The following is a 23,788-nucleotide window of genomic DNA, read 5'->3' as shown; positions in this document are numbered from 1 at the left end:
TTGGGATGATCATTTGCCATTGATTGAGTTTTCCTACAATAACAGTTATCACGCGAGTATTGGCATGCCGCCTAATGAAGCGTTGTATGGAAGAAAATACAGATCCCCTACATATTGGGACGAGGTTGGTAAGCGCATATTAATTGGTTCAGAGCTCATATAGCAGATGAAAGAGAAAGTGGAAATGATTCGTAAAAGGTTAATTGCTGCTCAAGATCGACAAACGAAATATGCGAATCGAGATCGGAAAGATTTACAATTCGAGCCCGGACACAAAGTGTTGTTAAAGATATCTCCGTGAAAAGGTTTATCCAGATTCGGAAAGAAAGAGAAGTTGAGTCCCAGGTATATTGGACCTTTTAAAATACTTAAACAAGGCGGAAAAGTGGCTTATGAGTTAGCGTTACCTCCACAGATGCAACATCTTTATACCGTGTTTCACGTTTCTCTACTAAAGAAATGAAATGTTGATGCAAGCCATGTGACCGAATTGGAACCAGTGGAAATACAGCAAGATTTGTCTTATGTGGAACAACCAGTTCGAATCTTAGAAAGAAAAGAGAAGACGTTCATAAATAAAGTTATACCTCTAGTTAGAGTGTTGTGGAGAAATCCTATAGTAGAGGAGTCAACTTGGGAATTAGAAAGTGAAATGCAATAAAAGTATCCCCATCTATTTGCTTAGACTAGATTATGGGGATAGAATCCTTTTAAGGAGGGTAGATTGTAGCGACTGGGAATTTCGCGACGTGATTAAGTGAATAAAGTATAATTTTGTGGTGTAATTATAAATTATGTGATTTAATAAATAGTTAAATGATTTTGTTGGTTAATTATCTTTATTGTATACTAGTAACTGGGAACGTAAAATGACACGTTCCAGTTTGATGAATCAGCTTAGGGAATAAGCTGTGTTGTCGGGTCGTCAAGTAGAACGGAACCCGTCTTCAAAAGAGATTAAAAGTATCTAAGTGTGAACTATGTGTTATTTTGTTTAAAGCAAAAGTTTAAAAGAATATTATATTCCAGTGACGTGTCAGTTGGTATAAAGGATTAATTGTGTAGCGTGTCTGAAAACGCTCAGCGTCGGGCCGTCAGACGGGACGCGACCCGTTACGCGAAAAAGGGAAGTAATGATAAAAAGGGAAATTTTGTGATCGAATATGAGTTGTGATGTGTGAATATATGTGTTTGCTTGTTGTATGCATGATTACGTGATCTGGATGATTTTAAATGATTTTAATGGAATTGATTTGATTCAATTAAGGTGTATTGAACCTTTATTCATTTTTATAAAATTATTTAAGTATGGTCGAGATGTGAAATTTGTTTTATCATCTCCAAGATAGTCTTAGAGACTTTATAAAAATGATAGATTGATTTATTTGGTGATCGGTGTATTTTAAAATAATTTTATCGAGTTATAATTCTATTTTGAGCACAATCTTGTAAAATTCATGGAAAATAAACCGTACACTCAAAAATTATTTTAAAAATATGGCTGAAAATATAATTTCGAGATCTATGTTCTAAAATTATTATTCGTTTCATTTCCATCTTTTCCGAGAGAGATATTCATTAATTAAATTCATATTTTTGGAAATAAATAAAAGAGAATTCAAAAATGAAATTACCCAATTACTAAACTACCCTTCCTTGATAGTATATAAACCCCACCCACCCCCTTTCTTTCTTTTCCCACCCCCGAACTCTCTCTTTTCTTTCATTCTCTCTCTCTCTCTCTCTCTCTCTCCCCCCTCTCTCTCTCTCGGCACTCTCTCTCTCTTCAATCTCTCCTTTGTTCTTCATCATTTTTCGATTGTAAGACCATGATTATGTGAGATTTTGCTTCCTCTTTTCAGATATACAGATGCATGTTGCTATCTCCAAAGTTTTTTAAAAAAATCCAAAGTTGGTTTTTGGTGGTTTTGGTTCGGTTTTGATGAAAACAAAAGGGTTTTGATTTTCAAGTGATTTGGAATGATGATATGTGTTTACATGTGTATCTTTGATGTAGAAATTGGTGGTTTAGGGTTGAAAACCCCCGAGTGGGGGCACCACCGTGAAGCCACCGCCACCGGTGATGAACTTCGGTGAACCGGTGGTGAGTAATGATTTGAAACTGAGCTCTAGTGTCCTTAAACTAAATTTTTATGTTTGCAGGTGTTGATTTCCTAAAACCCGAATGGGTTCTTGATTTTAAGAGAATGAAATTGATTTTTATTGATGAAAATGACTTGTTAATGTTTATTCTTAGAAACTATTGAATAAATAGATTGAGTTGTGGTTTAAGAATCCAAAGTGATGCATGCATGTTGTAGTTCTTGGAAATTTTGAGTGTTCTTGCTTGTTCTTAAGAAATTAAGTTGAATTATGTGTTTAAATGGATTGCAGAGATGATTTTGATTTGGTTTTGGATGAAATGTCAAATGCATGTTAAGTTATAACTTTGCATGTAACTAATTAAGTTAAAAATGATTTAAAAGGATGAGTGTTGGTTTGATCTCAAGTTTGTATGTGATTTTGGTACTTGCATGTCATTGTTTGATTTTTGATTGTGTTTTGTGATTATAGCCGAATGGTCAAGGGTGTAAAAGATATTGATTTGATCCTAGGATTTCACTAAGTTAATGCATGTAAGATTACTAAGGATTAATTGCTTTATTTTGTGGTTTTGATTCGAATTAAGTGAAATAAAAGGAAGAATTGAGTCGTTTTAATATAGGATTATATAATCGTTATTATAACTCAAGTATAGAGTTTGGATATAAGGATTGTATGCTATGTGTTATGATCGCGTCGCAGTATGTGATTCGATGACTATTTGGTTTAAAGTACACGAGTATAGGGTATAAACGTGCTATATATATATGATCGAGTATATATACTCTTAGGGTATTGCGATAAGGGGTAATTGTTAAACGTTCTGGGAACATCAAGTGGGAATCTAATTAGGGTTTTGATTTTTGGATTGTAGATTCGGAGCGTGAAGGCATTCAGGCTAGGAAAGGGAAAGGTGTTCTAGGTGGCAGTAGCTCAACCCTTATAAAACAGGAAAGCGAATTCAGGCAAGTAACTCTGCCTACTTGTATAAGTTGTGTATTGAAAGGATATTGATGATGCCATGATAGAGTATTGATCTTTTATAACACTTGTGATAACCTTTATTGATTCTTGAACCCTAATATTGATTCTTGTACCATACCTGTTATTGGTTCCTTGAAACACCCTGATAGTGTTCTTGTAACGACTTGATTTGATTATTGTTTAAACTCTTACTGTAAACCTGTTGATTCATACCGTGATTACCTATTGATTCTTTTGGATACCTTGAATTCTTGTTAACCTTATAAGAACCTTTGTGAGACCCTTGCTTATTGTTTTGATCAACCTATATCTTTCCTTTATATACCTTATTCCGTAATGATATCTAAGACTGATCTGATTTTCTAACTTACATACTTTAATTGTCATTTGATCTCGACCATAGTATTGATTTTTGATTGCCTTGATCCATTCAATTCCTTTGAATTCTTGAAATTGAACTTAAGAATGAGTTTTGCCTTGAAAGAGTCTAAATGATTTCATATTCTTGGTAATGATAAAACGAACTTAGTAAAACCATTATTTTCCAACACAGGGTTTTCCAAATGGATTCCTGATGGATTGGTTTGAGACATAAGAGACTAGTGGGACTAGTCCAGTCATATAAGAGACTAGCGGGGCTAATCCAATTTAAGGCTGAAATTATGCCATAGTTACCTTACGACGAGATGGAGGTCGGTACGGGCTGATCACCCGTATTATTATTAATTGAAAGTTAAAGTAGTCCAATCAATGGTTCTCTATCACTTAATAAAAGATATTGAATACATTGCTTTAGCAAATTGCTTCTTTGGAAATGAAATGACTTATAATGATATGAAATGAGTTGATTGTGATATTGTCTAGCATACAGCTTGTGAAGGGCCATACAAAGTAAAAGAGGTTCTAAGGCCATGGACTTATAAGCTGATGAACCTGGATGATACTGAGGTCCCTAACACTTGACATGGACTCAGGCTGCGAAAATTCTACCAATATGTTAAGACAAAACAATCAAAGCAACCATCAATTTGTAGCCTATGGCAAGCTATCTCTCTTTTATTTCATCTATTGTATGAAGAAAAAATTCCAAATCAATGAAAACAATTGTTCTTTTACTTAGCAATATATTAAAACCACCGCCGCCCGGGTTCATAACCGCCAACCCGGGTTAATGTTCAGACATGAACCCAGGTAAGCAGTAATAGTCTATACTTAGAAAAAATTTAGAAGGCAAAAAGTTACAGCCAACCCAGCTTCAAACTTAAACCCAGGTTAACATCAATAATCTATACTTTAAAAAAATTAAGGCAAAAAGCTACAGCCAACCCGACTTCAAACTTAAACGGGGTTAACAACAATAATCTATACTTAGAAAAATTTTATAAGATAAAAAGTTACAGCAAACCCAACTTCAAATATGAACCCGGGTTAGCAGCAATAATTTATACTTAAAAAAATTAAGGCAAAAAACTACAGCCAACCCGGCTTCAAAAATGAACCCATGTTAGCACCAATAATTCGTACTTAGAAAAAAAATTCAAGGCAAAAAAGCTACAGCCAACCCGACTTTAAACATGAACCAGGGTTAGCAATAATAATTTATACTTAAAAAAAATTCTAAGGCAAAAGACTACAGCCAACCCGGTTTCAAATCTGAACCCAAGTTAGCAGCAATAATTTATACTTAGAAAAACATATTCACGGTTTCATATAATAATTTACTTGAAAAATATTTTCTAATGCAAATAACAACCAAAATCAGGCAAAAATTTCCAACACAAAAATAAGCCAAATCAGAATATTAAAAGCAACAATCCGGATTGGATACCAATCTGGCCAAATCAAATACAAAATATCCAAAGAAGTTCAAATATTCGAAAACAACAAATTACAAGGGCGTAGCCCCAATAGCTATTTATAGCTGAGCATCGGGATTAGGCTTTATCTAGAGGAAGCTGGGAGTTGGACCATCATAGGGCTCCGGCTCACCCTTCCTATGCTCAATGGCAGCCTTCGCAGCAAGAAATTCATGTACAAAGCTGCCCCAATGCGCAGTCGGGTCGGTCTTCACGTGCCTCTCGGCAATAACCCATGCTCTATGCACATCTGGAGCCCCAGCAGTAGCAGTAGCAATAGCCATGTCATACTCCTTAGACTTCTTAAATTCAGCTATTATGGCCTCCTTGTCAAGGTCATCCTTCGCAGCAAGCTCTACCCTCACTTCCTCAAGATCTTTCTCCAACTTGTTAGCACGGTCCTTCTCAGACTTGACCTGCTCCTTTAACTCGGATTCAACAGTCCTGAACGACTCTCTAGCCTCATCAAGCTTATCTTTAAGATGGGTGACCCGGGCCTGTTCACTTTCAATCCTTTTGTTACCCTCCCTTATCTCGTTAAAAGCGATATCCGAAACCTCGGCTATGACACCACCAAGCTACACAAAGGTAACAAACAAACAAACAACTTACAAAAATCACAAGTCAAATCGAAAGAAAAAAAACAAAAGACCCGCATACCTGGCCCCAATGCCCAGTAACCTTCTTAAGAGCAGCCGCGAGTCCGGATCCCTCCATCTCTTCCCACTCCTCATCAGCAGGGATCTCTGACATGAAATCGGCAAGATCAACCAAGGTCCGGATACCAACTCTAACCGGCTCGCCATTAGGACCTTTCCCTTCAGAATCACATATGACTTTCTCTACAACAACAGTTTTAGCCTTTGGATGCTTGGACCCAAACTCAATGTTTTCATTCTTTTTCTTTCGGGGAGGCTCATCCTTGTGATCCGGGATATCTTCAATCATAGGATCAACATCAATATTTTCAGGAGCCATGTTCACAACATTATGCGGTACAGAAGATTCGGCACCACCTTCAAGGTTACAAGAACCGGACACGACCGTCGAGCCCACATTTTTGACCTTGAAGGGACCACCAAGGGTGTTGAACACAGAAGCATAGGATGAAGAAGACATCACTCTTTCAAAATCCGGATCGTAGTGAGGCAAACCTGAAAAAGAAGAAAAAACCAAGTCAAAATAAAAAAGAAGCAACAAGGAAAAGCAGAAATGAACCCGGGTTGAACCCAATAGTTTATAAACTCACATATAAACCCAAACAACATTTTGTGATTCATAAAAGTGTCCCGGGTCAATTGATACCCAAGACATCCGCAAAAATCCTGAACTTATTTAAGAGCCTCACTCTCCAGGACAACTGGATTAAATTTAGTTACAATACCCTTTAAGGTAAAGTAACGAAGGTATTCCAAGTTCATCCCCCCAATATCAAAATTTCCCCATTCCAATGCTTCAACGAAGATTGGTGCATAACCTGCACAAATACCAACACTCGGTTGCCCGGTACCGGATCTCATAAAATGGTTTCTGGCTTGATTTCACAAGATAAAAAATCTCGTAAAACAACTTCAAAGTCAGCTGATACCCGGACTTATTATAGCAAGCCAAGAACCAGATAATCGACTTGATGTTGTTGGGAGTAATCTGCATTGGCGAAATCTTGTAAACATGTTTACAAATATGCTTCAAAAACATGTGCCGATGAGGATTCCACCCGGATCTCAGGTGCTCCATCAAAACCGGAACAAAACCATTATCCGACCGATGATAGATCCTTTCGTGTGGCTCATGCCACCTCCATTCAACATGATAAGTCAAATGAAACGCAACCCCAATAGCCTTATCTATCTCACCCGGGTCGGCATCACGAAATAAGTCTATCAAAGCATAATGGTCCTTGCTCACACTCATCCCGGCGAATACCTGTTCCAAAGTAGCTTCTTCATAAATCCCAGGATGACCGTCAGGATGCTCGGAGTACTTAACCCTAATTTTAAATAGAATTGCTAACAGCCCGGGCCTAGGTTATAAAATGATATTTAACGTCAGTCAAATAACCATCAGGGGTGAAGGGAATAGATCTTCCCGGGAGCTCCTTTACCCGAAGCATGCTTAAGACCTCAGTTGAAGTTGTAGCCGATTTACCCATCTCGACCGAGGACACGTTTTTATTGCCTGAATCTGGATTACTTTCTTCACTGGAGGGACCCATGTAGAAAGAGAAATATCTTTTGGCGTGATCCTTAGTCCGGACCATATACCTATTAAAATCAAGGTGAGTTAGCCTGAAATCCTACAGTTTTTATCATTTTACTAATGATCTGAACCCGACACGTTATGTTAATCCTATCATAACCCGTCAATCTGGACCGACAATGCAAGACTAGTCATACTATACATCACTGGTCCGAACTAGCATTATCCTGATTAACCTATATCTACCAATTAAAAAGACAAGTCAAGCCACAAACAAAGCACCCAGACCCAAGAATCCATCATTATACCAACCCGGGTTCATAAGCCCTTGAACTCAGATCCCTATCAAAACCCTAACCCACAAACACATAACCACGAAAGGACCAGACCGGTGAAAAAGAAAGGAATAGCATGATTCCCTTTTACACCGCAAGAAGGGTCCATGCGCGACGTCAGAAGGACCAGACCGTGAATTAGATTTATTAATTCCTATGTTTAAATTTGATTTACACTCCTATTTTGAGGTCTCTACTTTTAGATGATTAAGACATGAAGGGATGCCTTGATTCCCTTTCGCTTGCTGGCATCGTTGCTGGTTTAGTTTAACTGACTTTGAATATTCTTGCTTTTTGCTCATCTAGGATCAAGTTAAACAATGTCGTTCAACATAAATAATGTCCTAATAGGTGTATTATGAATATTATAAAAAATTGTATCCTAGCGATTTAAGACATGAATTTCGTATATTTACTCCAACAACATGCTCTATAATTTTATGCCTTATTATTAAAATATTAATATATTTGAATTATAATTGGAGGGAAAATAAAAGATGAGAAATAAGAGAAGTGTTAAAAAGGATGAAATATATTTCTTTATTAATATAAATGAGATAGGACATGTCTAGTGATGCCTTAGAGCAACTTCAAGAAATTCCCTATTTGCTATCCTAAAATGTAAGTTTTCAAAGAATGAAGCTAAAAAATATGTTACAATAGAATCACAATGAGTTCTTATTTCACTAATATCCTTACTTCATTACTTGTATATAGGTAACATATCCCTTCTTAACAAGTGCTAACTTTCATTAAATAATATATTATTAAAGTGCTTTCGTTTTCTCTTTATTATATAGTGTATGAAAAGTATTTTTAATAATATAATCTCAAATAAGGAACCAATATATAAAACACTACTAGAACTCAAAGTCCTTATCAATATTCTAAACTACTAAGATACAATATTTTATTTTAAATACGGGAAAAAACTAGCATTCTATTAAAATTATTCTTAAAAATAAGGCATTTAAGAATGTCTTGGTGTTTTAAGGCACCAAAACATTGTTGGAACACTCATTTTTACATCGAATACCTTAAATTTTACTTTAGGGCATGAATTGAATTTAAGACATTGTTGAACTTGTTTTAAATCTAGAATCTTTGAGGAACTTACTTTTTTAAGGTGAACTGCAAAATTATAAATACTCGCTCAAATGTCCGAGAACATAAAAAAACATAACAAAAAGACAAGGAAATGACGAAAGGAGAAATCAAATACTAAAAGCAAATTTTTACTAAAATCTGATTCGTACGACTCATCGCAAGCAAGTATTTGACGGTGTTTCCTTTCTATTTAATCATTTACCAGAAAAGTTTGAAACACTAAGGCTGTATTTGGAAGGGGTTGAGAGGGAGTGAGTTGGGCTGGGTTGGGACGGGTTCAAGAGAACTATGTTTCGGAATGTTTGTCAAAGTAGGGGTTGGCTTTTATGAGGGTTCATCAAGGGTTGAAAGGGGTTAATTTGCAATACAAAAATTAAACTTTTTCAACACCCCAATTTGGGGTGTTGGGTTTAATTATTTTTTATTCATCCTCTCTCTCACACTCTCTCTTTTTCTCACTCTCTCTATTAAAGTTTTTTCATTTTTTCTTTTTGAATTTTTTTTGAATTTTTTAAAAATATTTTAAAATTTAGTTAAAATTTGTAGATAAATTTAAAAACATTCAATAATTTTTCAATATATAATTTATAAATGATAAAAACCAACATTACTTCAACCCCAAACCAAACATGTCAAGGATTCAAACCCTACTCACTCCGCACCTTCATCCAAATGAGGTAAGGGTTCAACCTAATTTACCCCAGCCTAACCCAACCGAACCCCCAATCCAAACAAGGACTAAGAGAGATGGTTGTGTAGGAAACTGAAGTCCAAGGCTTACATTCACCTTCCTAAAAGAAACTTATAAATCCATGAATATGTAAAATTTGGGCAAAGGCGAGAATGCACTTAACAGATTTTGTACTTTAACAAAATGAGCATCACTAGCTAAATACCTCAATGCATCACATTTTTATTATTGACTTGGCATAAAGTTAGGCTTTCACAGTAGCAGTAATAAAACAAATTAACAAGCAGTTAGATGCCAAGTATAGTACTTCTACCTATTTTTATCAGGCTGCAATGACATTTGTGGGGACACAGAGCAATATTAAGAGTTCTAATTTTGTTTTATTCTTCTAACAGAACTGCCAATTTGCACGATTTGAATTAAAAACATAGAATCAACACACAAATAATTATTCCATTTAAAATGAGTACTTTTTTCCCTTCCCAGAATATAAAGCAGATACTTATTTTTCAAATAAGTTGGTAAGTTATTTATTCCTTCTAAATCAGTATCTATAATGTACCGCACAATCTATAAAACACTTCAGACTCAAACTATCATATTCCCAGAAAAAGAATTGTAATTGAATAAGAATAACGGATTCTCCCTATAATATTACCCCAAATAACCCTTTTCCAGAAAATAATAATAATAATAATATTATATCAATTAATTCAATCTTCTTATACCAAGAGAATTCTTCTTCTCATTGATTTGAAGCCTCCTCCTCTTTCTTGCATCAGCAGCCCGGAGAGCCCTGTCATCCATCCTGCTATACCCATTAATAAATCTTATCCCGCCGCCATTGCTCGACGGGAAAAACGGTGCAGGGTAATAGAGTGTCATACTAGGTTGAATGGTATATTCGAGCGGTTGTTGCTGCTGAGCAAAAATAGGAAATTGATGATGCAGCTGCTGAGTTTGAACATTAAGGCTCTGTTTTGGAATGTGTCCATTTAACTATACAGAAAAAGTAATAAATAAAAGTAAGAACAATTCATACATAGTAATTTTAGGTGTAGAAATGGACAGTTAATAAATCTAAAATTATTTAAGCCGTGACATACCTCGTCTCTTTTAGCCTTCAACTTAATATTGAACTCTAACACTGTCCTTTGATAGTTCTTTACATTATCTAGAGTCTGTTTCATCAAAGTAGATAACACAATATTTACCACTACAAAATTTACAGATAATTACAGCTTTTTACAACAAGAATGAATATTACTATTATTCAAATTAAAAATAAATAAATATGAAATTACCAAAATCAGCTGTTCTTTAGTTTGCTTCAATTTCTCAACATGTTCTTCCCAATCCTTGAGTTTCTGCGAAATTAACAAAAAAAAAATAATCACCAAATTCATTTTATGTAAAAATTTCTAGGAACTGTAACAATTTTTATCTATGACAAGACAGGGGAGACTTTGTTGCCTAAAATCAAGGGACACGACTTAATTGTAACAAAAGAAAAACCCAGATTTCCATAGCCAAGATAAGCAAATTTTAAGCATGTAGATACAGAAGATATGTAAATAAACAAGAGAACAATAGAGGGGGTACCTTTTTCTTGGACTTTCTTTTGTTAGAGTGATGAATATTATTATGAGCTTCATTTGGTGAGTAACCAAGTGGAGAAGAAGGGCTATGAAGTGTTTCTTGGTTGTCTTGATTAGTGATGTGGAGTGGGCCTGGACTGGATGGAGAATTCAAAGCAGATCTCTTTCGTTTAGTAGCCCAAGTGAGTGGAGAGGGATCTGGTTTGTGAATCATGTTTTGAAGACCAAGTAAGATGTTACAGACAAGATGGTCATCTTCAGTAACATTGAATTTGTATTTCTCGTAACGCTCATAATTGCTGCTGCTTGACATGATAGAGAGAGAGAGAGGATAGAGAGGAGAGAAAAAAATGTGTCGTGGTTTATAAGGAGGGAGAGGAGGAGGGTATGGTTTGCAGTGGCTTGTGCCACGTGTTCAATAGATAGGTAAGAGGAGGGAGGCGCGTTGGTCTTAGGGTTTACAAGGGAGAAGTCTTAAGAAGTGTTAGTTGTGTTTGATTGGTGAACGTGTGCAAGGGGCACCCCCTCCTCTTCAGACTTGTGATAATTAACGCCTACGTTACATTTACCTCCCCCCTCCCTTTGGTTTTTCCAAATCTCGTAGATTTTAGCTGAAATCATCCCGTTTTTGATATTGTACCAGATGTCATTTGTCACAAATTAATCAAATATTCGGGCGGATATTATTTTCTACTTTTTCGGTTACATATGATGATTTTAATAATATGATTTTGGTTCTTAAATTTAATTTTATAAAACTCAATTATAAGGGACCTATTAACTTTATATAATCCGTTACAAGATTAATTATCTAGTTAATAATTGAACTCGACTTAATATATCAAGTTGGTCATCGATCTGAGAACGGTATCAAAATAATTATTAAAGTAAACGAGGAGGAATTGTCCTTAATATTTTTCATCACTTTCAAGATTATACTCATGACGTTAACATTTTTAAATTTCTCGCTTGTCAAATACTCCTTAAGTTTTAACACATCAGCATTTCTCGTCGTTAAATATTGAGCAAAATTAACGGAGTATAAACATCATTGACTCTAATAATATTGATATCGCTTTCACTTTCAGTTCAGTGACCAACTTCACAACCGACTTAGTATTTGATAATTGACCCATTCTTAGAAGGTATTCAACGAGAAAATTACATTTTATACCCCTTAAATTTGGCCAAAACTCAATTTTGTATACATATTTTCATAACAGTTCGTATCCCATATTTTCATAACAGTTCGTATCCCATACAATTCGTATCCCATACTAAGTTATTATCCCAAAATTATCGAAGTCAAGTCCACCTTGAACCACACAAAAGAGTAACTAGTCATAGGGCTAATTGTTCGAACGTATTCGGGGGCGACACTTATCGACCATTAATATACAATGTTAATGTTAGGCCTAGCCATCTTCCGCAGTGGTAGTAAATGATGCATCATAATAAGTCTGAGGCAAAACCCGTTTCTTTCATGTCAAAACGACGAGGCTTATATTGATATGATAATCTAAATTCGACAGTATAGGCTCTGAAAAGGCGAGACATAGGTTTATGACAGACGGGGCTACTAAAAGGCCTGAGGGTGGGTTCGGTTCAGAGCGGGTAATATAGTATTAATATAGACTTAAAGATTATTTAGCAAGTCCAATAAATAGTATTAGCGCTATAGTTATAACAATTCATAGCAATCACAAATGAGGTCCAATAAGTAAACTAAGAAGCAGTAAATGTTCTATCTTGCTATGGGTTTCAGAGGGAGGCAGATGGACCTTTCAGTATGAATCTAAGGGGAGTTAGAAACAAATGAATTACAGTTTGGATCAAGAGGGAGTCATAATACACAGAAAAGAGACAGATTCGATATGTGTCTAGTCCGATGTGTATGTGAGAGATTGTTAAAAATTGTCCCATATGATTTGTGAGAGGGGGTAGATTATTACTATATAATCAGTCACATGTATAACTCTATTAGTATGAGGTATCTTCGGAGATACCTAAAAACAAATCTAGAACGAAATAATACTAATGTGAAGTTAAAGTGTACCCAGTAAGCCCAACAAGGCCGACTAAACCCATTTTCTAGATTCCTCCCGGCTCGGCCTATAAGTAGGGTTTTTTTTCTAACAATTCAAAGGCAACCCTGTAAACTAACGATTTTAATTTCGGGCGTAACAATAACCACGTCCTGTTAAACTTATATTTTTTGACCTTTTATTTAATTATAATTAAAAATAAACATAATTGTTATAAAACGAATTTTTGCTCTAAAACTTTTAAGCTCGGAGCAATGAATAAATGAGTTGACATGATTTCAAATCAGAATTTAAATTAAATTGAAACAGACAGAAGGTTTTAATTAAATAATTAAATATCAAAATTGTCCCTAAAATAAATATCATATATTATTTTAGTCACTAATTTTGAGGGATATATCATTTGAACCATTAAGGTTAGAATAAAAATATTAAACACATAATTTAAAATATGCACTTGAAAATTAAAAATTATGTTTATGGAGTTTCACATCTCTTTTTTTATCGTAGGTAACCCGTGCGCACTGGGTAAACCCTACGGGCTCACGCAATAGCCTGCAAACCACGTGAACCAAGGTAAACCGCATTTAAACGACAGGCTCTAACTCAGGAGGCATAATCATAAATTCTCCTCCAGTGAGATTCGAACATCTGACCAAGAGGATAATTATCCCCTCTTTAACCAACTGAGCCAACCCTTACGGGCGAGTTTCACATCTTTTTATTGAATGCTAACGCAACAAAATGAAAAATTATGTGTATTTAAGATAATATATCTAAATTTTATAAAATTTATCTGCTAATTTTTTAATTAAATGAAAAATAACTACAAAATAAAAAATATTTAAGAGATAAAATTTAAAAAAAAATTGACTATGTTATTTAAAATACTAGAATTGATAACTTTTTATTTGATTGTAATAAAAATAAAAAAAATTAGAGAAATTACCAAAAATACTTAATTTTTCTAAATTTTTTTTTTGCGATTTTACTATCTTCTGATTTTTTTGCAAAAATACGGAATCAACCGAAATCAAACAGATATGCAACTAGTTGAATGGAGTTGTATGTAGTTATAGAAACTCGTCAAAGGTTGCATGCAGTTGATTCCGGTTGCCAAAAAACCGTATTTTTGTAAAAAAAAATTGAAAAATAGTATTTTTGCAAATTAAAAAGTATTTTTGCAATTTTTTTTATAAAAATGACAGTATTTTTGCAAAAACATTTTTAGACTTGGGTATTTTTCAAAAAAGCCCAAAAATGTATGCAATTCGATAAAAATATTTTTAATTCTTAAGCACATTTTGATAAATATCTATTTGATATTTAGTTTAGCGTAATAGTTCAAATGATACCCAGTTAAATCTAATGAGTAAATTCAGTGGCGGAGCAAGCCAGAGTTACTGTTGACGGAGGAATCTGGTAACAACAAAGTTTGAGGTTTCTCGCCGGAATTAAGAGGAAAATCAAGCAGTGTGTGGTGGTTTGTGGTTGTTTTAGGCTGAGATTGATCAGAGTAAGTTGTGGCTCCCTTATTAGCTCTCAACTTTTTACCCCTCTTAATGTGCCTACATACCCTTTATATAGGGATCAAGCCTGACGTAGTTCTTGGGGAACAAGAAATCTAATGGGCTTAGACTTCTTAATCCTAGGCCCGGTAGAAACCCATCCAGAATCCATCTTCCTCTAGTTTTAGGAATGTCCAACTATGAGGCCCAAACGCAAAGGCCCAAGCCTCATCCGTAATCGTAGAACTTCACGGATAATGCATCTCCCTGCGTAAGGATAACACTCTGTTATAGCTATCTCCCTTGATTTACGGACGCAGGTATAGCCACGGTTCCCCCCAAGTGCCGGACGCGTCCCTGTCCCACGAATGAGGATAACCCACAAGATAGCAGGACATGTGATCCCAAGCTCTTGGGTGCAAAATGCAGGATGACTCCAAAGTTCTCCAATGAGGACACCCGTTGAATACAAGAACAGAGTTCCCAAAGCACACACCAGAGTTAACCCCGCAACGAGGACACCCGTTGAATACAGGAGGAGACCTTCAGTCATTAGGCATACCCCTGGAGGCCTTCAAGCTTTTCACGGACATCCCCCTCCTCGACCGTCTCAAGGAGGGAATTCTTCAAAAAGTACCTGCAACAAATATGTTAGTAGAAATAGCCCTCTATTGCTCCTTTCCATGCATGCATTACCCCCAGCTCACTCTTGAAAACACATCCCCATCACAGGACGCGTCCTACGACACTGGGCGCGTCCTGACTTTCATGAAAGCTTGTATGGCATTCCCTACATACATGGCGCGTCCTACCTCGTAGGCGCGTACCTTAAACTTCTTTGCCGTGAAAACATCCTTCATCACCATGGTCGATGCGTTATAGGCATCATGGACGCGTCCTGATGCCCTCTTTTGCAATACAACGTCGAATTTGACTTTAATTAACCCGCGTTTGACCCGCATTGATCCAATGCCAAATTTTGGGTATAACAACTACCCCCCAAATTCCACTTGCAGTTGAAAACAAAACTACAATTTTTACTCAAAAAACCACAAGCAAAATTTAGATCGCCCCTTCGTTAAAAATTAGGATGCGTCCTCCATAATAGGCATGTCATGTCTTTGTATACGTATTTTCCAGAAATAACTTATTCTATTGCCGTCTTGTGACAGCTATCATACACGTCATCATACTCCTTTTTCTATAAATACCTCTCACCAACCCGCAATCTTACTTTACTCTTTTTGTCTCTCTCCCCAAAACCGTCATCACCGTTGCAACAAGGAGTTAGGTTCAAAAACCCGGCGATTCAACCAACCATTTTCTACGTTTTTACAATCAATCAACCCCCCAAGTTCCAAGGTACACAAATCTTCCTTTATTTCTTCATTCCGTCGGGTAAATCAATCTTAATAAGTAAAAGACTGTTCATATTCTTCATTTCTACTTTACTGTTCTTCATATTATTTTGTATGTATATATACACGTGTATAATGAATCCCCATATTTTGCTCCTTTGATTCTGTAACCGCATATTTTTAGGGTTTTAACCAAATTTCTCCAAAATTAGCCATAATCGATTGAGATTCCGCTACATTTTCATTATGATGGACGCGTCTATGACTGAGGGCGCGTCATACCCAGAGTAGCTTAACTTGCTCCAATAAAAATAGAGCAGACATGCGATCAAATTAGGACGCGTCATACTATTTCTTGCGATAGATTTTCTTAGGACGCGTCTAGCATAAAACCTGTCTTTGCATCTTTTCTTTTTATTTTTTATTATCTTACTCCTTTTCTTTAAGACATGGACGCGTCCTCAAAATCTTTCCTCTTCTTGTTTCAGCTGGATGACACGTATTAATTTTCTCCGTTCCAGTTCCATCCATTCAAAGTTCTCAAGAAACGCCTCAGGATCTACTCCCCACCTTCCATTTCTTTCATTCCCGAATTTCCTGAATATCACATAACAGAATCTTTCCTTGAAGCGGAGTCCCACGTTTTTGAGTCTCTAAAATCAAAAACATCACTCATGGCAAGCTCAGACTCCAAATCAATAGACAATGTTCCCCTTAGTGCAAGACTCGGAAAGAAACGCAAGAGGACTTCCCAAACCGTCCGTACTCAAGCAATTGAAGATTGGACTGACGACGAGATCATCCCTTCTTCCCGTAAATCACAAAAACATAAGACCATCTCAAACGAGGGCGCGCCCCCATCTGCTCAAGAAGCATCTCCTGAACAGGACGCGTCTCCTTTCCAGGACGTGCCTTCACCTCATAGTGAAGGTGAATTTGAGGGAAGAGCTTCTGAGCCTGGTAAATACCCCATCTCTCCTCAACGATCCGTCTCTCTATTGGAATATTGGGAGCCAAGTGATGTAGAGCTCGATTTTGACTGGGAAGAACTTGAAGATCTCCCTGAGGCAGAGAAGAATGTATGGAGGAAGAAGGAACACAAATTGGCATGTGTTGGGATGAAATCCACTGCAACAAATCTAGAGATTGGGTGGACCATGAAGTATTACGACATGGAGGGGATATTGGCGTGTCCTCTCATGATAATGAGGCCACATATCTTTGACGTGGAAAATTCGAGGATCCCCAGAATGGTCCTAACTCCAAAGCTTATTTATCTGGGTGTGGGCGCACCCTTGCATCCATATATCAAGAAGATTTTAAAATGGTATGATGTTACTCTAGTTCAATTATCTCCAAACTCATACAAGCTAACAGGGGCTTTGTATATCATGTACCACAACCTTGGGTTGGGCACGCCCTCCATGAAGGAGTTTAGCTTCTTCTTCAGCATCCGAAAGTCCATCCCTGGCTATCACTTTTTTGTCGTCAACAAGTGGTTGAATAACAAAGGCTTCAATGAAGGCAAGATGAGCCATGAGAGGGATTGGAAAGAACCTTTCTTCTACATCTACGATGTCAGAGAGCCCGAGTTCGCTTCAACTTAAAACCAAGTAAGTGATGTTTCCAATGACGCGTCTTGATCAACCAAGACGCGTCCTCCCCTTTATCAAGCTCTTTATTTTTTCCTTTCCTGACAATTCACATCTTTCTTCTTAGATAAAAGAACCCAGAAAGAATTAACAGGAAAAAGAAAAAAGAGTAGAGAAGGTGCTCAAATATGCTGAGGAACATTTCAATCTCAAGGAGATGATCACAGAAGCCAATCTTAAAAAGATTGGGGCTTTGTCCGCAAGGGTGGGTTTCATTTGTAAATACTGTGATTTTTATAATGGGAAACCCGTCCTCACAGCTTCTGAGAAGGCTAGAGGGCTCAATGCCACATAACTAGTCCAACTAGACATTAGTAGACAGATAGACTTAGAACAAGGTAAGAATTTCCAGACATAGAACGCGTCACAATCTCAGGATGTGTCATACATGTATCTTCATACACTTAGCTTCCATGCATTTACAATTTATATATTTTGTTCTTGGCACGTCTTGCTATCAGGACACGTCTACGTATCCTTTATATGATTTAGATGTTTGCATAAGACTGTTACATTGCATGGCTCTCACAGGATGTGTCATATCACACAGGACGCGTCTAGTCTTCATAACTTTTTTATTGTGTACCAAATCATTCTATGCACTTGTCATTTTAATATTGCTATATCATATCACATAGGGCGCGTCCTCATAACCTGGCGTGTCCATGTCTAATATTTTTCCATGTTTATGTCACATATATGACTTCTCTTCCTAAAGGGTTTACCATTGGGGCCACTAAAAAATTGAGAGCCAGGAAGCAAGCTTCTGTTATACCATGTCTATGGGTTACAACTAGGTCTATGGGGCCTGGATTCACATTCTGGTTATTGCTGTCTTGGGTATTGTTTTTGTTGGTTTCTTGATAAGTGGCATTTTATACCACTTAGAACATCTTATAATGGCTTGAATTGATGTCTTGAAATCAAGTATTTTATGTACTTGATGCATTTTTCTAGTGTTTGTGCATTTCAGGGTATTACTTGCGTTTGTGGAGAGATTTCATCAAGAATAAGCCTTGGCATGTGTTTGGCATTGCGTGTGGGAAGATAGGAGCAGAATGCAGCAAAGAAAGGGAGCAAAAACAGAGCTTTTCTAGAAGGGGTCCAAGCGCCCACTCAGCTCTGCTGAGCGACCGCTCAGGAAGCTGAGCGCCCGCTCAGGATTGCTGAGCGGCCGCTCGGGGACGGAAATTTTATTTATTATTTTTAGACTCCTAATTCTGTTGAGCTTCCAACTTCTGAGATAGCTGGGTTTTGTGGGACTTCTATATAAGTAGTTTTCAGAGACGTTTCATATAGTATTGAATCGTAGTATTAATCGAGGAGCAAGGAGATAAGGAAGAAGGCCGTTTTAGCACATCAAAATGAAGAGGAAGCATATTTTCTTGTGATTCTTTATTTCGTTGTAACGTTGGATGCTAGTTTTCTTTGCTTTGAACCTATTTACTCTTGTGACGTACTCTGGTTTAATATAAGTAGTTTTAGTTATTATTCTCGTGTGTTATTATCATGTTTTCGTATGAACCCATGGTGACGATGAGTTCAATCATGGGCTAATCGTGATCATGGGGTCGTAACGGATTTACTATGGAATTCTTTAGTTAGTTGTTTAATACCTTAGTGTGTGATGATTGTATGATATCTAGTATTAGTTGTGCTTATTCGTCTTATGTGCGTCGCAAACATATAAGATAGGGTGTTAATCTCTTGTGAAGCGACGGTGGATCTTGAGGTTTAGAACTTGCCATGATAGCATAGGTTCATGTATGTGTATGCATGATTAGTGGGTATCTCTAACCGTTTTACTTGCCCTGTGTAATCATAAGGAATAAATTGTGCTTAAATCATTATGTTGTCAAATTCTGTAGACATATAGGGTCTCAACATAATTGATGCATATTCAACTTCTATCTTAATTGTGGATGCTTGGTAGAATGGTATTAGTACAATGAAAGTTGGCTTTTATCAGTTTCGTGTTGTTCGATTAATATCATCACTGTTACATGCTAAGGGTAATAACAATAACTATTAAAGGAAGTAGTAATGAAGTTGTGATCTCATGAGTGTTTAATATTGTTAATTCAAGTGTCAATTAAGTGCTTAATTCTCGTAGTTAATTGTAGTTAATAATTAGTTAATCAAATCTAAGTGTTATTGTCTTGACATTGAGAAGTAATTATACATTGGTGAGTGAGTGTTAATTGAACATAATTAGTCTGAGTATATGTGGGAACGAACTAGAAAGTATTCTATATTACTGGCGAACGTATACTTGCGTGTATTATTTGCGCGTGTTTCTGCCCTGACAAGTTTTTGGCGCCGCTGCCGGGGACTCGGAGAATTTTTTTAGTTTATGTACTTACCATCAGTGGTCATTAAGACTCATTGATTAAGACGTGTTACTTATTGTTTCCGGTTGTGTTTCAAGTACTTTAGCGAGCGTTTATGCAAACACGTTCTCGCACTCGCAAGAGGACTTTAGATACGGCTGAGGAGACAGACGAAGTTCTTGGTATTCCGGAGAAGATTGATTTTGAAGATTCGGATACAGAAAGTGAGCAGAAAGAACCAGTAATTATGGGTGATCGTATAGTTCCAGCAGATCCAGCTCTTATGGACTTTTCTCGGCCTAAAATTGATGACATTCAGTCAAGCATCATGCATCCGGCTATTGAGGCCAATAACTTTGAAATCAAGTCGTGCACCATTCAGATGGTGCAGAATTCCGTTTCTTTCGGAGATGCTGCGACTGAAGACCCCAACATGCACATCAGGAATTTTATCGAGATATGTTGTACTTTCAAATATAATGGTGTGACTGATGAGGCTATCAAGCTTTGGCTTTTCCCATTCTCACTAAGGGATAAAGCTAAGGACTGGTTACATTCTGAACCAGCTGGGTCCATCACTACTTGGCAAGATCTTGCGCAGAAGTTTCTGGTGAAGTTCTATCCAATGGTGAAGACTGCAGCTATGAGGAGTGCTCTTACTCAGTTTGCGCAGCAGCCTACAGAATCCATGTGCAAAGCTTGGGAGCGCTACAAGGAGATGTTGAGAAAGTGTCCACATTATGGTATGCATGATTGGATGGTGATCACTGGTTTCTATAATGGATTGGGGGCCCAATCTCGGCCTATGCTCGATGCAGCAACTGGAGGCGCCTTGTGGGACAAAAGCTATACTGAGGCTTATAATCTTATTGAGACTATGGCTGCAAATGAGCATCAGAACCCAACTCAAAGGATGATGTCTGCGAAGGTAGCACGTGTTCTGGAAGTTGATGCAGCTACAGCTATTGCAGCACAGCTCCAAGCGCTGTCTATGAAGGTCGATTCTTTAGCCACCTATGGAGTCAATCAGATAGCTATGCTCTGTGAGCTTTGTACAGGTTCTCATGCTACGGATCAGTATTCTCTTGTTAATGAATCTGTTCAGTATTTGAACAATTATCAGCGACCGCAGCAGCCTGTGCCAGCTACTTATCATCCTAACAACAGAAATCATCCCAATTTCAACTGGAGCAATACTCAGAATGCTATTCACCAACCATATCAGCAAGGCGTAAGTAAACAGTTTAATCCACCTGGATTCTAGCAACCACAAAATTATGCTCAAAGGCAATCATATCCTCAACAAGGAGGTGCAGCTCCACCTTCTAGTGTTGATTTCGAGGAACTCAAGCTGTTGTGCAAAATTCAGGCTATTTCTATCAAGACCTTGGAAAATCAAATCGGTCAAATAGCCAATGCAGTGCTCAATCGTCAACCTGGCACACTTCCCAGTGATACTGAAGTGCCAGGCAGAAAGGAAGCTAAAGAGCAAGTCAAGGCTATTACCTTGAGGTCTGGAAAAGTTGCTGAAGCTGAAAAAGCAAAAGACGGAGAAGCTGAAGTTGGTGATGAAGAAGCTAAGCAAAAGGAGAAAGCGGCGAAACCAAGGAAGACTACTGTTGAACACACTCTTCCTGAGGGTAATACAGGGGAGAAACAAATCTATCCTCCACCACCTTTCCCTAAGAGATTGCAACAATAAAAGCCGGATAAGCAGTTTGGTAAGTTTCTGGAGGTGTTCAAGAAACTTCACATCAATATACCTTTCGCTGAGGCTCTGAAGCAAATGCCTAGTTATGCAAATTTATGAAGAATATTCTTTCAAGGAAGGTGAAACTAGATGACCTTGAGACCGTTGCTCTAACGGAAGAGTGCAGTGCTGTGCTGCAACAAAAATTACCTCAAAAGCTTAAAGATCCAGGTTGTTTCACCATTCTTTGCACCATCAGCAAGTTGTCTTTTGACAAGTGCCTGTGTGATTTGGGAGCAAGCATCAATCTAATGCCGTTGTCTATCTTCAAAAAGTTGAATTTTCCTGATCCAAAGCCCACCTACATGTCTCTATAATTGGCTGATCGTTCTATTACATACCCACGAGGCATAGTGGAGGATGTGTTAGTAAAGGTGGATAAGCTCTTCTTTCCTGTGGACTTTGTTATTCTGGATTTCGAGGAAGATAAGAAGATTCCTATAATCTTGGGGGAGACCTTTCTTGGCTACAGGCCGTACCTTGATTGATGTGCAGAAATGTGAACTTACTATGAGGGTGCAAGATCAGGATGTGACATTCAATATATTCAAAGTGATGAAATTCCCTACAGAAGACGAGGAGTGCTTAAAAGTGGATTTGATTGATTCTGCGGTTACTTCAGAACTTGATCATATGCTAATGTCTGATGCATTAGAGAAAGCTTTAGTGGGGGACTTTGACAGTGATGATGAGGATGGCAATGAGCAACTACAATATCTAAATACTTCTCCTTGGAGGCGAAAGCTAGACATGCCATTTGAATCTCTTGGTACTTCTGACCTCAAAAATGCTGAAGGAAAGCTCAAACCATCAATTGAGGAAGCACCTACCTTGGAGCTTAAACCATTGTCTGAACACTTGAGGTATGCTTTTTTAGGTGATGCATCTACTTTACCTGTTATTATTGCATCTGACCTTTCAGGTAGTGAGGAGGACAAGCTCTTGAGGATCTTGAGAGAATTCAAATCGGCTATCGGATGGACTACAGTAGACATCAAAGGGATCAACCCTTCATACTGCATACATAAAATTCTGCTAGAGGAAGGTAGTAAGCCGACTGTGAGCAACAACGAAGACTTAATCCTATCATGAAAGAAGTGGTAAAGAAAGAAATTCTAAAATGGATGGATGCAGGAATCATTTATCCTATTTCTAACAGTTCTTGGGTGAGCCCCGTGCAATGTGTACCTAAGAAAGGAGGTATTACAGTGGTAGCAAATGAGAAGAACGAGCTCATCCCCACTCGAACAGTCACATGATGGAGGGTATACATGGACTACAGAAAGTTGAACAAGGCCACAAGGAAGGATCACTTCCCTCTTCCATTTATTGATCAGATGCTTGACAGGTTGGCCGGTCATGAGTATTATTGTCTTCTGGACGGCTATTCGGGGTATAATCATATATGTATTGCACCAGAGGATCAAGAAAAAACTACCTTCACTTGTCCATTTGGCACGTTTGCTTTTCGTAGAGTTTCGTTTGGCTTATGTGGCACACCTACCACTTTCCAGAGATGTATGATGGTTATATTCTCTTATATGATTGGGAATAATGTCGAGGTGTTCATGGAAGATTTCTCTGTCTTTGGGCATTCGTATGATGAATGTTTGAATAATCTTCGTGTAGTGCTCAAAAGGTGTGTGGAAACTAATTTGGTGCTCAATTGGGAAAAATGTCACTTTATGGTGCGTGAAGGCATTATTCTTGGGCATAAGGTCTCAAGCAAGGGTCTTGAGGTGGACAAAGCCAAGGTGGGAGTCATTGAAAATCTTCCACCACCTATTTCTGTGAAAGGAATCCGTAGTTTTCTTGGTCATGCGGGTTTTTATCGGCGTTTCATCAAGGAATTTTCGAAGATATCTAAGCCGTTGTGCAACTTGCTTGAGAAGGATGTGCCTTTCAAATTTGATGATGAATGCTTGACGGCTTTCGAGACTCTCAAGAAGAGTTTGATAACTGCACCAGTTATTACAGCACCTGATTGGACAGAGCCTTTTGAGATGATGTGTGATGCGAGTGATTATGCGGTGGGCGTAGTTCTTGGGCAGCACAAGAATAATCTCTTTCATGTGGTCTACTATGCTAGTAAGACTTTAAATGGAGCTCAAATGAACTACACCACTACTGAGAAGGAGCTCTTAGCTATAGTCTTTGGTTTTGAAAAATTTCAATTTTATTTGCTTGGGACAAAGGTGACAGTGTTCACTGATCATGCGGCCATTCGCTATTTGGTTTCCAAGAAGGATTCGAAGTCTAGACTCATTCGTTG

General features: G+C 37.5%; 1 protein-coding gene across 1 annotated transcript; it reads right to left on the bottom strand.

The window, feature by feature from the left end:
- Positions 1–4,888: 4,888 nt before the first annotated feature.
- On the bottom strand, positions 4,889–11,434 carry LOC141720837 (uncharacterized). The gene is made up of 6 exons (XM_074523474.1): positions 10,878–11,434; positions 10,580–10,642; positions 10,382–10,456; positions 10,004–10,274; positions 5,604–6,097; positions 4,889–5,521 (listed from the first exon to the last, which is right to left on the bottom strand). The coding sequence occupies exons 1-6, from the start codon at positions 11,184–11,186 to the stop codon at positions 5,033–5,035; spliced, it is 1,701 nt and encodes a 566-aa protein (XP_074379575.1). The 5' UTR covers positions 11,187–11,434; the 3' UTR covers positions 4,889–5,032.
- Between the last annotated feature and the right edge of the window lie 12,354 nt (positions 11,435–23,788).

This window comes from Apium graveolens, chromosome 4 (assembly GCF_009905375.1).
Source record: "Apium graveolens cultivar Ventura chromosome 4, ASM990537v1, whole genome shotgun sequence".
NCBI classification, from domain to species: domain Eukaryota; kingdom Viridiplantae; phylum Streptophyta; class Magnoliopsida; order Apiales; family Apiaceae; genus Apium; species Apium graveolens.
This window is presented reverse-complemented; position numbering and strand designations above follow the sequence as displayed.